The following is a 16,196-nucleotide window of genomic DNA, read 5'->3' as shown; positions in this document are numbered from 1 at the left end:
AATACAGCTTCCTCCAAGAGTTTGCAAAGGGAGATAATATTCCAGAGCCTAAACAAGATATTTGCTTCCTTCCTCCTTTTTTGGTGACTTTTACCAGCTAGTTGAAAACCCAATGTAATAGCTTAATAAAGGGCATGTCCTCAGTGCTGACAATTTATTGGGGCTTTTATGGCTGAACATAAAACTTCAAGCCTTCTGTTATAAAAGAGTTGATTCAAAATAAATATTTAAAAATTGTCATATACTAATGAATAAGTAATGTTTACAAAGAGTTTGTAAGAGAATCACATGGGATTAATAATTTTCATTTCTCTTCCCAAATAAATAGCTCATGTCACCTTTCTTTAAGCAGGGGGACAAAGCCCAACAAAAATAAAACCATGCTCCCATAGCATAATCATAATATTATTTTTAGTGAGGAAAATACCAAGATTAAGACATAAAAAGTATATGAGGAGAATTTCATAGTATTAAATTTGTCCTAGAACCTGCGGAAGGGTTCAGGGAAAGAGAACAGCTGGTAAATTTAAGAAAGATCTTTAATAGGAGAAAGATTACATGTGACAGCAACAGTCCTTTCTCCTTGTGGAAAACTAATTACCCCCCCCACACACACACACTTACAATTTTAGGTTGTCAATAATGCTGTCTCTTCATATGACCATTAGTCCAACCTTCCCCAGAAAATTCAACCAACCATCATAAAAATTAAGTTGGTAAACAGGTTCAGCTGGCTATACTCCATGTTTACCCTTAAATGCTTTTGAAGCCAATGAGGGTAAACATTCACGGTAGAAAGAGCAAGAGTAAAAAAAGAAATCACTTCTCTTCTCATGGAAGGAAACTCCCATCTTGAGCACCTTTCCTCACTCTGTAGGGGAAGGTGTCTCAATGCTTGTGTGCACTCTTCAGCCCCATAACCGTGAATGTAGCAGCCGTCAGTTTCTCGTACACAAGGAACATGAGAGCAGCAGTGAGGACTGTCTGCAGCAGTTTGGCTTCAAGGCCTTTGTAGAGTCCCATTACTCCAAACCGCCTAAAAGGAAAGAAGTTTGAAAAACATTAAAGGCTTTCTTTATATAAGTCAACTCCTGCACCACAGAAACAGGCCACTGCCACAGCTGGTGTGGCTCTGTGGGTCGCTCCCAGTCAGGGCACACGCCTGGGTTTCACGCTGGGTCCCCAGCTGGGGGCACACAAGAGGCAACCAGTGGATTTTTTTCCCCCTCTCCTCTTGTTCACTGATGTTTCTTTCCCTCTCTTCCCATCTTCCTCTCTCTAAAAATAAATGAATAAAATCTTAAAAAAAAAAAAAGAAACAGGCCACTTTGACAGCTACTTCATAAAGGTTTATCCTTTGGAATCAAAACAAGCAATGGAAGTTTTAGATGTTAACAGACTTCTGCTGTCAAAGTACTTATTACCTTTAAAGGTATTTGAAGACTCATTCAAGTTCAGTGTCCATGAGCCATCAATCCTTTGTCTTTATAATCACCACTAATTATCGGAATGCTGACACTATCCCAGATAGGATGCAAGATCATAAAACCATTTTAATGACAAGATCTGAGATCTAACTAAGAACTTTTAGATCTTTAATACTCTCTCAATTCAGTTACTTCAACGTTAACAGTCCTTAAATGATAAGAAATCTGCAAACTGGTTTGGATCATTTTAGCCTCAACAAAACTAGACAAAGTGACAGAAATGAAAGCTACCCCTTTTTCAGTTTTCCTATACATTTGATCTTCTAACCCAATGGTTCTCAGATTTAACATACATCAGAATCACCTGAAGGGCTTGTTAAGCCACAGATTATTGGGTCATATCCCCAGAGTTTCTGATTTACTAAGCCTGGGATGGGACTCAAGAATTTGCATTTCTAGGACTTCCGCCAAGATGGAGGCATAGGTGGATGTGCCGTGCCTTCTCACACAACCAAGTTTAGAGACAACTAAATATTAGCAACAGAAAACACAGCCAGAACACGGAAAATTGAACTTTTTGGAAGTTCGTTAACAACAAATTCTTCAGCCTGACCGGTAAGGGGCGAAACCAGCGGCTGGTGAAGCAGGGTTGCACGGGAGGTCTCGGTCAGATGAACTCAAGCGCAGAATCCAGGCGCAGGGTTGGACCTAGTGAGAGACCGAGCCAGCGACCAGGCGAGCCACCGAGGGGGAGCCAGCGGGGGAGCAGTGCTGCGTGTTGACTGTGGTCGCACATTTGTGCGCGGGTGGACAGGTGGGGGAGTGGGCGGTTGGACCGGGGCCCGGCGGGTCCCCGTGGCTAGCGGCAGTGGAGGGCGCTGCCATTTCCCTGCTCTGACCCCACCTCCACATACAGCGTCATAACCCAGAGACTCTGAGTGGCCCGGCCCAGGGGAACCACCTAAGGCGCTGCTTATCACCCAGCTGTGAGAAACAGCAGAGGGTGCCGCCATTTCCCGGCTCTGACCACACCCCCACATACAGTGTCACAACCCAACGACCTGGGAGTCCAAGGCGCCGCTTCTCACACTTAAAGGGCGCGAACAGATCAAAAATGGCGCAGGAAGATCTCAAAGCCCCAGAGCCCATAGATCTAAGCGATGAAGAAATAGCAAAACTCTCAGATGCACAGTTTAAAACACTGGTCATCAGGATCCTCACAGAACTGGTTGATTATAGCCACAAATTAGACAAATTTATGAAGGCGAAACTAATTGAAATGAATGGAATTGCACAGGACAGCAATAGCAATGAAAAGGAAACTGGGACTCAAATCAATGGAGTGGACCAGAAGAAAGCAAATAATGGCCAAACAGAAAAGAGTCAAGAAGCAAGAATTCAAAGAAATGAGGAGAGTCTTAGGAACCTTCAGGACATCTTTAAACGCTCCAACATCCGAATTATAGGGGTACCAGAAAGGGGAAAGGAACAGCCACCAGTGGAAAACTTATTTGAACAAATAATAAAGGAGAATTTCCCCAATCTGGCAAAGGGAAATAGACTTCCAGGAAATCCAGGAAGCCCAGAGAGTCCCAAAGAAGTTGGACCCAAGAAGGAACACACCAAGGCACATCATCATTACATTAGCCAAGATTAAAATGAAGGAGAGAATCCTAGAAGCAGCAAGAGCTAAGGGGACAGTCACCTACAAAGAAGTCCCCATCAGACTGTCAGCAGATTTCTCAAAAGAGACCTTACAGGCAAGAAGGGGCTGGAAAGAGGTATTCCAAGTCATGAAATCCAAAGACCTACAACCATGATTGCTCTATCCAGCAAAACTTTCATTTAGAATGGAAGGACAGATAAAGTGCTTCTCAGATAAGATTAAATTCAAGGAGTTCATCATCACCAAGCCCTTATTATATGAAATGTTAAAGGGACTTATCTAAGAAAAAGAAGTTAAAGAAACATGAACAGTGAAAGGACAACAAACTCACAGTTATTAACAACCACACCTAAAATAAAAGCAAACTGAAAGAACAGCTAGATCAGGAGTGGAAACATAGACATGAAGATCTCAAGGAGGGTTAGCAACAGGGGAGCGGGAGGAGGAGAAGGGGGGAGAAGGTACAGAAAATAAGTAGCATAGACAGTAGATAGAAAATAGATGGGGGGGCAAGAATAGCATGGGAAATATAGAATCTAAAGAACTTGAGACACACGGACATAAACTAAAGGGGGGGTAATGGTGGGAATGGGGGGGGTAGGATGGAAGGGAATGAAAGGGGGAATAGAACAACTGAAACAGCATAATCAATAAAAAAATTTAAAAAAAAAAGAATTTGCATTTCTAGTAAGTTCCCAGGTGGAGACCATCCCTTTAGTACCAATCCTCCAACCACAGAGAAGAATGCTTGGAACCAGGAGTTCAGAGTAAATGATTTCTCCACAGCTATTTGTCGACAGTGAACTGGTCTCATGTGCCAGCTCATCAGCACCTCTAGGACTATATACAGCATGAACACAGACAGTACAGCTAATCAAGTGCTCCATGTGCAAGCTATTCTGTATTTTATACATTTGCTATGTGTGAAAATCTATTATTTGGGACAAATCATGTGATAAATAGGAATGAAAAGTCTTGACCCATATATTTCTAGTTCATTAATTAACATGAATTATGTTGCCCCCAAGAAAGTCCGCTTCAGTGTTTCTCAACATGAGGTCGGCTGTGGTAAACAGAAAAGATATATATTGGTCTCTGTCTCTGATTCCTGGCACAGAGCTCCCAAAACCCTTGTAATTACTTGAGTGGTAAGAACACTGGGAGCATCTCTTGTTCTAATAGTTGGTCTCTGACCACAATTCCCAACAGAGTTCCTAAATCCCTTGGAATATCCTGGGTAACTGCAGTGTCTTTTATTGTAATGAGGTGACCCCTGGATGGGCTCCTTGATGGTTGAGGGCGGTCATCAGAAAGACCAAGCCATGATTAGAGGCTTGGCATTTTCAGCCCCACCCCCATCCTCCAGAGAGGGGAGAGAGCCAGACAGGGAGTTGATAGGTCTGCCCACATGATGAAGCCTCCATAAAACCCAACAGTAGGGAGTCTGAAGAGCTCCCAGGTAGGTGAACACATGAACACATGTACCAGATGGGTAATGCACCCCAACTCCAAGGGCACAGAAGCTCCTGTGCTCAGAACCCTCCCAGGCCTCACCCTATGTACCTCCTCATCTGGCTGTTCATCTGCATTATCATGTACTTTAATAAACACACATATTTCCTTGAGATCTGTGAGACACTCTAGCAAAGAATCAAATCTCAAGGGGAAAGGATCTTGGGAACCTCCGGCACGTGGTCAAGTGAGACAGAAGTTTATGGATAATCCAGGGAACTATGACTTGCAATTGGCATCTGAAGTCTTATGGGACTGAAGTTGTGCCAGCCTGTGAATCAAAGGATCACTGGTTGGATTCCAGGTCAGGGCACATGCCTGGGTTGCAGGCCATGTTCCCCAATGTGAGAGGCACACGAGAGGCAGCCACACATTGATGTTTCTTTCCCTCTCTTTCTCCCTCCCTTCCCCTCTGTCTAAAAAGTAAATAAATAAATAAAATCCTTTTTACATTAAATTAAAATTTGAAAGTTCAGTCTCTCAGGTGTACTTGCCATATTTCAAGTGCTCAATACCTGCATGTGGTTAGTGGCAACCCTACTGGACAGTGAAGGTATTTCCATCATTGTAGATGGAATGCTCTTCATTCATCCAATAGTTCTTGAGTGCATACTGAGCCTCTGAGGTCAAATATCTTTCTCTGCTTCCAACTCTCTGGTGTTGGGCAAGTCACTTTCTTTCTCTAACCCTATATCCTAACCTGCAACAATGGAAATATAGTCCCTTTCCACACTCACAAGGCTGAGGGAGAACCAAACAAGGCAAAAAGATGTAAAAACATACTAGAGACTTCCACCAAGATGGAGGCATAGGTGGAGATGCTGTGCTTTCTCGCACAACCAAGTTTAGAGACAATAAAATATTATCAACAAAAAACACAGCCAGAACACAGAAAATTGAACTTTTCAGAAGTCTGATAACAACGAATGCTTCAGCCTGACCGGTAAGAGGGGTGAAACCAGCAGCTGGCGAAGCGGGTTGAACAGAAAAACTAGGTCAGACTCAGGCGTGCGGATCCCTGGCATGGGGTTGCAAAGGGCCGACCTAGTGAGCGACCTAGTGAGTGCGACCCAGTGAACAACCAGCGGATCTGGTGAGGGTGAAGGGCGGCAGGTTGACTGTGCTGGCGCATTCCTGCGCAAATAGGCCGGCGAGGGAGTGGGCAGTGAGACGGGACCAAGCGGGTCCCAGCGACGGGAAGCAGGAGAGGGGGACGCCATTTCCCCACTCTGACCCTGCCCCCACACACAGTGTCACAACCCAGTGACCCCACCCTGGAGGCCCTGCTCCGCCCCTAAGGCTCCGCTCCTCATACTTAATGGGCGCAAACAGACCAAAAATGGCTCAAGAAGATCTCAAAGCCCCAGAGCCCATAAATCTAAGTGATGAAGAAATAGCAAAACTTTCAGATGCAGTTCAAAACACTGGTCATCAGGATGCTCACAGAACTGGTTGATTTTAGTCACAAATTAGAGGAACATATGAAGGCTAAACTAACTGAAATGAATGGACAGGAAAATGAAATGCACAGGAAACCAATAGTAATGGAAAGGAAACTGGGACTCAAATCAAAGGAGTGGACCAGAAGGAGGATAAAAATGACCAACCAGAAAAGAATGAAGAAACAAGAATTCAAAAAAATGAGGAGAGACTTAGGAACCTCCAGGACACCTTTAAACGCTCCAACAGCCGAATTATAGGGGTACCAGAAGAGGGAAAGGAACAGCCACCAGTGGAAAACTTATTTGAACAAATAATAAAGGAGAATTTCCCCAATCTGGCAAAGGAAATAGACTTCCAGGAAATCCAGGAAGCTCAGAGAGTCCCAAAGAAGTTGGACTCAAGAAGAAACACACCAAGGCACATCATCATTACATTAGCCAAAATTAAAATGAAGGAGAGAATCCTAGAGCAGGAGCTAAGGGGACAGTCACCTACAAAGGAGTCCCCATCAGACTGTCAGCAGATTTCTCAAAAGAGACCTTATAGGCAAGAAGGGGCTGGAAAGAGGTATTCCAAGTCATGAAATCCAAAGACCTACAACCAAGATTGCTCTATCCAGCAAAACTTTCATTTAGAATGGAAGGGCAGATAAAGTGCTTCTCAGATAAGATCGAATTCAAGGAGTTCATCATCGCCAAGCCCTTATTGTATGAAATGTTAAAGGGCCTTATCTAAGAGAAAGAAGATAAAAAATATGAACAGTGAAAGGACAGGAAACTCAGTTATTAACAACCACACCTAAAACAAAAGCAAGCTAAGAGGACAGCTAGATCAGGAGCAGAACCATAGAAATGAAGATCTCATGGAGGGTTAGCAACAGAGGAGTGGGAGGAGAAGGGGGGAGAAGGTACAGAAAATAAGCAGCATAGACAGTAGGTAGAAAATAGATAGGGGGAGGGCAAGAATAGTATGGGAAATATAGAATCTAAAGAACTTGAGACACATGGTCATAAACTAAAGGGGGGAATGGTAGGGGGAGGGGGTGCAGGGTGGAGGGGAATGAAGGGAGGGAATAGAACAACTGTAATGGCATAATCAATAAAATAAAAAAAATCTATGCAAAAAAAACCATACTAGATTTGAAAACTGTATAATGCTATAGATTTCTTATTAACACTCCCTTCTTGAAGTTCTTGCTAACTACATTGGTCTTAACTCCCACAATACTGGTAGAGATGGAAACTGGTATGACTTTTTAAGATAAATTTGGCTGTTCATCAAAATTCAATATGTTCAAACTCTTTTTAAAAAGATTTTATTTATTTATCTTTAGAGAGAGAGGAAGGGTGAGAGAAAAAGAGGAAGAGAAACATAAATGTGCGGTTGCCTCTCACACGCCCCCACACTGGGGACCTGGCCCACAACCCACGCATGTGCCCTGAATGGGAATTGAACCAGCAACCCTTTTGGTTCACAGTCCGCATTCAATCCACTGAGCTACACCAGCCAGGTCTTTCAAACTCTTTAACCAGGTAATTCCACTTCAAGAAATTTTCTCTACAGTTATAATCACTCAGGTGTATAAAGCTAAATTTATGAGCAATTCATTCATCAATGTTTTTTGTAAAGCTAAAAATCTGGAAAAAAACTATCCATCAATAAGTGTACTGGTCAATAAATTATGATATATTATGTAACAGAAAACTGAGTAATCACTATAAAAAGTTAGATACTTAAAAAAATAAGGTAATTTATAGATACTGATATGAAGGGTTGTTTGTGATACTAAGTTTATATAAAGACAAGTTGCAAAACAGTATTACCATAGGATCCCATTTACATAAAAATTAGTACCCAAGATACAGGTTTTATATAATTTTCTGGAAATACAAAGGGGACCCACCAAAAAACTGGAATTATCTTCTCGAGGGCAGGCCCCTCGTTTACAGGCTTACCCCACTAGTTGAGTGTTCTAGGAATCCATCTGTATCAGTGTACCAGATGACACTGTTGTGAGAGGCCGCATTCGACTTCAGTGAACTTTTCCTTTTAAGACTCTTTCAATGCCTTTGCCCGTTTCATGATGGGTGATTTATGAGTATACCTGCCCACAACAATGTTCAGCAGCTTTTGACCAAAAACCCCTGTATGACCTCAGGGCCCCAGCCTCCCGATATACCCAATCTCGCCCTGAGCAACTTTCTTTGTTTCCCTAGATGAAAAAAGTTGTTAAAGGAAAATGTTTTGCCAATGAGGAGGTGAAACAAAAAATGGCAGAAGCACTAACAGGTATCAAAATCAGTGAGTTAAAAAACTGTTTTGAGCAGTGGAAAGAACATCTCGATAGTGTATTGCAACAAGTGAGGCGTATTTTGAAGGTGACTGAAGTTTAAACACATAAAAATAAATACACATTAAAAAAATAAATTCTGTTTTGGGGGGTCCTCCCTAAGTATATACCTTACATACTCTGTCAACAGTGACCGCCTCTTGGAAAAGAGAGAGGGAAGAGAGAAAAAGAGTAAACATACATGTATTTATAGCTTTACTGAAGTTTACATGATTTCAATCTGATGAGTTTTTACTGAGGTACACACTCACAAAATCATCACCACATTCAGGACAGTGACTACATCTGTTGTCCCCCCAGAACTGCCTCATGTCCCTCTGTAACTATTCCCGGTCTCTCCTCATTTGGCCCCAGGTGAACACTGATGTGCTTTCTGTCACTACAGATATTTGCATTTTCTCAATTTTTATATACCCGTATTTTGCTGTGTATAACACGCACTCTTTTGCCCAAATTTTTGAGGGAAAAATAAGGATTCCATATATGTAGAATAATCCCACATATAAATGTGCACAAAAACATCGGTGTGCATTACACATGGCAAAATGCGGTAAGGAGAATCATGAAGTATGAATTCTTTTATGACTGACTTTCACTTGGCATACTTATTTTGAGATTCATCTATGTTATTGCATGAATCAGTAACTTTTTCTTTTTCTATTTCTAAGTAGTATTCCCTTATACAGAGATACCGCATTTATGTATCTATTCACCTGATGATGAACACCTGAGATGTTTCCAGTTGCTGACTTACACATAAAGCTGCTATTAACAAGTGCTGTCATACTGCACCAAGCTCCTAAAATGAGAACTGTCTGAGCACAGCATCCAAGGGAGAGGTTTCTGGGCTGCCCCTGTCAAGGCGGTAGCGCAAGTGAGACAGATCCAACTGCCCCCGAGAGAGGGGGCTGTTGAAAGAGGACAGAACATGAAACACCTACAAAGCTCACCTTACTCGCTGGTGAAGAAGGTAGAGAACATTGCGAAGACTCCCCAATGTTCTGTTTTCTGGGTTGAGTCTGTGACGTCCAAACTGGGGAAGGAGAAGAAAGAAGGACGGCTTAGTACTTCTTTCTTTACCTTAATTTCTACCTGCAGAGGAAATTCCGCTGGAAGTGGTATCTTATACCATACACCAATAAAAATATCCAACAGGTATGGAGATTTCATGAATCCTCTATTTTTCACTGAAATAAGTGAACTATTTTAATGATATTAGTGAAAATAAAAAATATGTTTCCATGAAGTGAGCATGAGAATTTTTACTTTACAGACAATTATGGGGAAAATTCTACCTCAAAATAAAAGAAAGATGCTCACGAAGATACAGATATGGCTATAGATTTTCTGGTATGGCTTAACTTATAGTCTTTTAAGAAGTTCTGATAAATATACTAATTAATTAGAACCATTACAGTCTAAGCTGTTCACATTATATATTTACATTATAAAAGTGTCAAAGTAATTATTTGAATGTTACTGAATTCCCTTATATTAAGTACCAGTTTTTATTTATTTTTTTAAAAGATTTTATTGCCCTAGTTGGTGTAGCTCAGTGGATTGAGCACAGGCCTATAAAGCATAGGGTCGCTGGTTTGATTCCCAGTCAGGGCACATGCCTGGGTTGAAGGCCAGATTCCCTGTAGGGGACACATGAGAGGCAACCACACATTGATGTTTCTCTTCCACTCTTTCTCCTTCCCTTCCTCTACCTCTAAAAAAAAGTAAATAAATACAATATTTTTAAAAATATTGTATTTATTTATTTTTAGAGAGAGGAGAAGGGAGGGACAAAGAGAGGGAGAGAAATATTAATGTGCGAGAGATACATTGACAGGTTGCCTCTTGTACACCCCAGGTTGGGGTGACCTTTTGGTTCTCAGGCTAGCACTCAATCTACTGAGCGACACTAGCCAGGGCTTAAGTGCCAATTTTTAAACAGTACATTAGGAAAAATACTTTTAACAGAAGTAATAATTTTTTGAACTGAAATATTCTCACTGCTACACCCATTTTATTCCTAAGTCCTTTCAATTTTTTTCTCCGAAAGAGATCATGACTCTTTCCCTGTGTCATCTCTGCTCTCCACTGCTACCACTTCAGTCCAGGCCACCATCACCTCTCACCTGTGTGACTGAAACAGCCTTCTACCTCATTGTCCCCCCTTTCCCTTAGCCTCTACTAACCTTCCCATAGCCACACTAACCTTCTAGAATTGTACTGAGTTGCCCAAAGAGCTCATTGGGTTTTCTCCATAGGATAGCTCTATTAGCAGCTTGGTTGTCTCTAACTTCATTTGAAACAATTTTGTTGACTGCATTGTGACAGCTCTCATATCAGTGTGCATTTAATAAAACACATCAAAACTGGTGAATTTTTGTGTAGACATTTTAATATTGAAGATGGAAGAAAATATGCAACATTTTCAGCATATTTACTTATTTATTTTTAACTATTGTTCAAGTAAAGTTTTCTGCCTTTTCCTTTTTTCAGCATATTATGCTTTATTGTTTCAATAAAGATTAAAAACACAACAGAAATGCAAAAAAAAATTGTGCAGTGTATGGAGGTGTTGTGATTGACTGAATGTGTTAAAAGTGGTTTTCACAGTTTTGTGCTGGAAATTTCTTACTAGATGATGGTCCCTGGTTGGGGAAACCAGTTGAAGTTGATAGAGATCAACTTGAGACATTAATTGAGAGCAATTAACATTCTACTACACAGGAAGAATTGATTTTATTGATATATGCAAATCAATAAAGCCAGTGGTGAGAATGAAAAATGTGTCTTTTATTTTACGGAAAAAAACATACAGACTTTTTGGCCAACCCAGTATATCAAATCACATTACTCCCCAGTGTAAAACCCTTCAAAGGCTTCCCACAGACTGAGGATAAACTCTAGACCTTCCCTGCTACTTTTCCAATCTCATCCTGAACCACACTCCAGCCACAGTGGCCTCCTTTTGGTTCCTAGGATTCACCAAGCTCTTAGCACATCATGTTCCCTCTACCTATTTGCACAGCTGGGTCCTCATCATCATGTAAATCTTTTTCTTCAATTAAAAAAATTTTATTGAATTTTAGAGATAGAGAAAGAAAGGGGGAGGGAGAGAGAGAGATAAACAATGATTTGTTGTTTCACTAATTTATACATTCATTGGTTGATCTTTCATGTGCCTCAAACCCACAACCCTGGTGTATCTAGATGATGCTCTAAACAACTGAGCTACTCAGCCAGGGCTTCCCTTTAAGTCTTGATTTACATACGCCTCCTTGGAGAAGCCCATTCCCAATTATCCTAGATATCTAAGAAGATCCCCACTATGCACCTTTCTGCTAAGTCACAGAAAGCTACTTACTTTCTTTGTAGCTCTTCTCAATTTGTAATTATTTATTTATTTTGCTTATTTACCTGTTAATTCTTTCCTCAGTTACTTCCATAAAGGCAGGGATTATGAGTATTTTATTTATCATGTGTACCTAGCTTTTCACACAGAGTGGGTACTTAATAAACATTTCAATAAATAACTTAGTAAGTAATCCAGAAATCTAAAAGTGTTCCAAAAAAGCAAAGTAAAATCATTAGTTGCTCTGGACTAAACTAAAGGAATCAATCTCAGGTTTTGTAAAGGATGATCTGCCTTAGGGTATTAAGGAAATCAACCTGAATGAGAAAGAAGCAAACTTATACTTTCCTGAGTCTTTTAAGAACCTTTTGCCATAATTAGGTTTTCTGAGACACTAAAAACTGCAAATGTAAACTTCCTTCCAAACCAAACAGGAAACCAACTGATAGCCAGGATGGTTAGCAGACTATAACACAAACAAAAAAAAAAGAATGAGGAATGCTCTGGCCTACCAACTGATTACTCTATTTCTTTATTTCTTTATTAATATTAACATTGCTTTAAATAAAGAAATCATGCATTTTATAATGTCATTTGACTAAATGCAGGAAAAATCCCCAGCACTCACCCTCAGAATTGACTGTACTGTTTGCAAGGGATAGGTGACTGTGGTGGCAATTGCTTTGGCTACTGCACCAATGATGAACACATCCAAAGAAGAAAGCTGGAAAGCAAAGAAAGACAAACCATGTCATTCCAAACAACAAGAGCAAGAGATTACTATTTGCTGCTTCCAAAATCAGGGACTACCTTCTCCCTGGCTGGTGTGGCTCAGTGGATTGAGTGCTGGCCTGCAAACCAAAAGGTTGCTGGTTCGATTCCCAGTCAGGGCACATGACTGGGTGGTTGGCCAGGTCCCCAGTTGGGGGAGTGTGAGAGAAAACTGTTTCTCTCTCATCCAATGTTTCTCTCCCTCTTTTTGTCACTCCCTTCCCCTCTCTCTAAAAATAAATAAATAAAAATTTTTAATAAAAACATTTTAAAAAATCAGGGGTTACCTTTGTTCGTTTCTTTAAAAGCTGCCGTTTTAAACCTTCATAGAACATGAACTGGATAGCAGGATTGAAGACCAACAGCAAGGAGGGAAATGTGCCATTCCATAAAGACAAGATTCCTTCATCTCGAATGATCTGGTGGAAAGCATCTAAGCAAGAAATCAAGGATATGTGATTACAGTCCCTTAACTATAGAAGACAAGGTGAATTCTGTTCAAATGTATCCAGAATAGAAACCACATGGTCCTATCTTGTAATGATAACACTGATAGTCACCAAGTTATTGAGAGACAACTTCAATCATAGAGAACTCCTTCCGAAAATCTGGGGTCAGAATGTCAAGCTTTCCTAAGTAATTATCAGCACCACTGGGAACTCTGTATTACAGAAATTTGTGAACTGATAGCCCATGTGTTTCACAACAAAGGCCAGTGAAACAAAAAGTAAGATAGTTACTTGGAATCTGTTTTATCAGACTATCAATCTTTTATAAGAAAATCAATGTTCTCATCACAAACATGGCAAAGAAGCCGGCAGTGTGATACTATTAAAAAGCAGAAGCTGCCCTGGCTGGCATAGCTCAGTGGATTGAGCGCGGGCCTGCGAACCAGAGTATCGCGGTTCGATTCCCAGTCAGGGCACATGCCTGGGCTGCAGGCCAGTTCCCAGCAGGGGACTCACGAGAGGCAACCACACATTGATGTTTCTCTCCCACTCTTTCTCCTTCCCTTCCCCTCTCTCTAAAAGTAAATAAATAAAATATTAAAAAAAAAAAAAAAAGCAGAAGCTGCCCTGGATGGTGTGGCTCAGCGGATTGAGCACCAGTCTGAGAACCAAGGGGTCACCGGTTCGATTTCCAGTCAGCGCATATGCCTGGGTTGCAGGCCACGTCCCCAGTGGGGAGTGTGTGAGAAGCAACCACACATTGATGTTTCTCTCCCTCTGTCTCTGTCTCCCTCCTCTCTTTCTAAAAATAAATAAATAATATATTCACCCTTCCCATCCACACTCATGGTAGCAGTTACTTCTCTACCCCTTGTCTTTGGGCTTGGCCATGTGCTATGCTTTGGACAAGAGCATGTTATCAGACAAGTTGCAAACAGGGGCTTGAAATATGCTTGCACAATTGGGTGTGTCCTCTTGTGCATCGCCATCAATAAGAAAAGAATATGCTCAAGCTGGTCTCAGAAAGATGATGAGACATATGGAGCCAAGACTCCCAGGCTGAGGACGGCCTAGATGAGCCAAATCCCTATCAATCCACAAACACATGAGCTAAAGAAATGCTTACTATTGAATGTTGAGATTTAAAGTTATCTTTATACAGCATTATTTTAGCAATAAATTCCAGATACAAAGAATAAAGAAAACCCTTAAACAGAAACTCACCAAGAAATACTTACCGATAATACCTTTATAGTTGGTTGGTACAATGTCTTCATTCCTAAACTTTGCCCCTTGCAGCTTCAGTCTGGTATTTACCACCCAGAGTGGAGTTGTCAGCAATACGTTCACCACTCCTTTAAAAAGAAAAGAGAGAGACAAAGGGAAAGCAAAATGTAACCTTTTAAGCTTTGTTGTCTTATATAAAAGCTACATACTTCTGTTCCATTTATACTTCCATTTATACTTCTGCCCCGACCTACTAGGAGACCTAAGGTAAGGTGTCTCTTTGGGCCAGGGAACAACACAAGCCACTACTGTTAAAAGCAATTCAGAAGCCTTGCTGATAGTAGAATGCCTAGCAGTAGTATCTTTCCACATGAGAAGAGTAGTAAGTTTCCTAATTTGTATAACAGGAGGCAATCTATGATACAGTAGCAATTCTGATAAAATTTTAAATTCAATTTTTCAAAAACACCTTTGAGAGATGTGTCTTACTGATCACATGCTAAGTCCATGACAACATCAGATAAAACATACAATTTACAACTGTCCTATAAGTAGCTCACATGGTTTTAAGTGAGTATGGACCTGGTATAATGGGTGATAAGTAGGAAGAAGTGGTGACTTTGGAAAGTGCTCCAACAGGGACTAGACTAGAGGACTGTAGAAGAGTTCCTCATCACTTAAGGAATTAGGACAGGCAGGCGGCAAGCGTTAGTTATGAACTGTCACAAAACACCTGAAACAGCTTTGCAAGCATCATGATCCTTACAAGTTCAAGGATGGGGACCTTGGCCCACCCAAGGTTGCCTCAGAGTGGAACAACAAAATGAGCCAGGTGCTTCTTTTTTGAAAACACATGTTCCCAATTTAACACCATCTTGAAATATTAATACATTCCCCATCAGTCCTGAAATGATTAAAACAAACAAACCAGACAGTTGTAACAAAGTACCTGACACATAGTATATACTTTATAAATATTTGTTAAATAAATACTAAACACATGAACCAATGAACAAACTCAGCCAACAACCATACAATGGAACTATCTGGTGCTAGCCACGCTGTGAAGAACCAAGAGATGCAGTCCTAAGGAAGAGAAATCTCTTTTACTATAAGTCATTGAAACACAACATGAGAAATAATATACCACACAAAAAACATAGCCTAACCAAGAACAAGCTTGTACAACAGCCAAGAGATTAAAATTGTTTTCATTTGTTGCATACAGTTGCAAAAGTAAAATGTTTTGCTAACTCTCTTAGGAAGATTATGAGAATACATTTCTCAAAAAAAAGACATTATTAAGTAATTTTATGAGTGTGTCTGTCATATTTTTATAGTCACACACACCAAAGAGTCATCTTTAGCTGACTCAATATATTCATACATTGTCACTTGAGGCTTTGATCATAATCTGAGTAAGTCTTACTGAGAGATTCTTGCTAGTCTCATTTTTAAAAAGCACTAGTGCCCAAGAAGCCAAGATAGAATTATCAATACAAGCCCATTTGCCCAGACTTTGTAGTGTATTTCTATTCAGTGCAAAGCACACATCAGTTAACAGAAAAATCAACAGCCAGAAAAACCAAACCAGAAAGTGCTACTGAGTAGACTACCTTAAAAAAAAAAAAAAAAAAAGATGATGACAGGAGAGCTTGGAGCCAGAGATTACAAGCATCAATGGATAGTATAGACAGAAACAGGGTACATACCTTTCTAAACAAATGAAATAGGTTGCTCATTAAGTAAATTCTTTAGAAATCAAAATTTCCTTCATGTTCTATTCAAGAAGTAGATATATACAAAACATGTCAGGCAGTGTGGCCAAGATTCAGATTTAACCATTATATAAAATTCTGCTTTCATATACCCTTTACTGGTTGAGTTGAAAGACTGAGAGGATACTACAAACAATCTCAAGTACAAAAATGTACTACATCATTTAAAGAGAACATAGAATCCTTGTAAGAACATTTTGTATTTCAAAGCTTTTTATCTGAGA

General features: G+C 40.4%; 1 protein-coding gene across 2 annotated transcripts in view; it reads right to left on the bottom strand.

Moving 5' to 3' along the window:
• Positions 1-521: 521 nt before the first annotated feature.
• Positions 522-16,196, bottom strand: part of SLC25A17 (solute carrier family 25 member 17) — a 49,733-nt gene continuing 34,058 nt past the window's right edge. For both annotated transcript variants that reach the window (XM_053661720.1, XM_037160270.2), the window contains 5 exons: positions 14,206-14,322; positions 12,806-12,951; positions 12,376-12,471; positions 9,349-9,431; positions 522-1,036 (listed from right to left, as the gene is read on the bottom strand). In XM_053661720.1, coding sequence (XP_053517695.1) covers positions 889-1,036; positions 9,349-9,431; positions 12,376-12,471; positions 12,806-12,951; positions 14,206-14,322 — 590 coding nt within the window. In that variant the 3' untranslated portion in view covers positions 522-888. The remainder of the gene's footprint in view (positions 1,037-9,348; positions 9,432-12,375; positions 12,472-12,805; positions 12,952-14,205; positions 14,323-16,196) is intronic.

The sequence above is a fragment of the Artibeus jamaicensis genome, unplaced genomic scaffold, assembly GCF_021234435.1.
Source record: "Artibeus jamaicensis isolate MK-2021 breed Jamaican fruit bat unplaced genomic scaffold, CSHL_Jam_final contig_233, whole genome shotgun sequence".
NCBI classification, from domain to species: domain Eukaryota; kingdom Metazoa; phylum Chordata; class Mammalia; order Chiroptera; family Phyllostomidae; genus Artibeus; species Artibeus jamaicensis.
The sequence above is the reverse complement of the archived record's forward strand: the minus strand, read 5'-3'. Positions and strand labels throughout refer to the sequence as shown.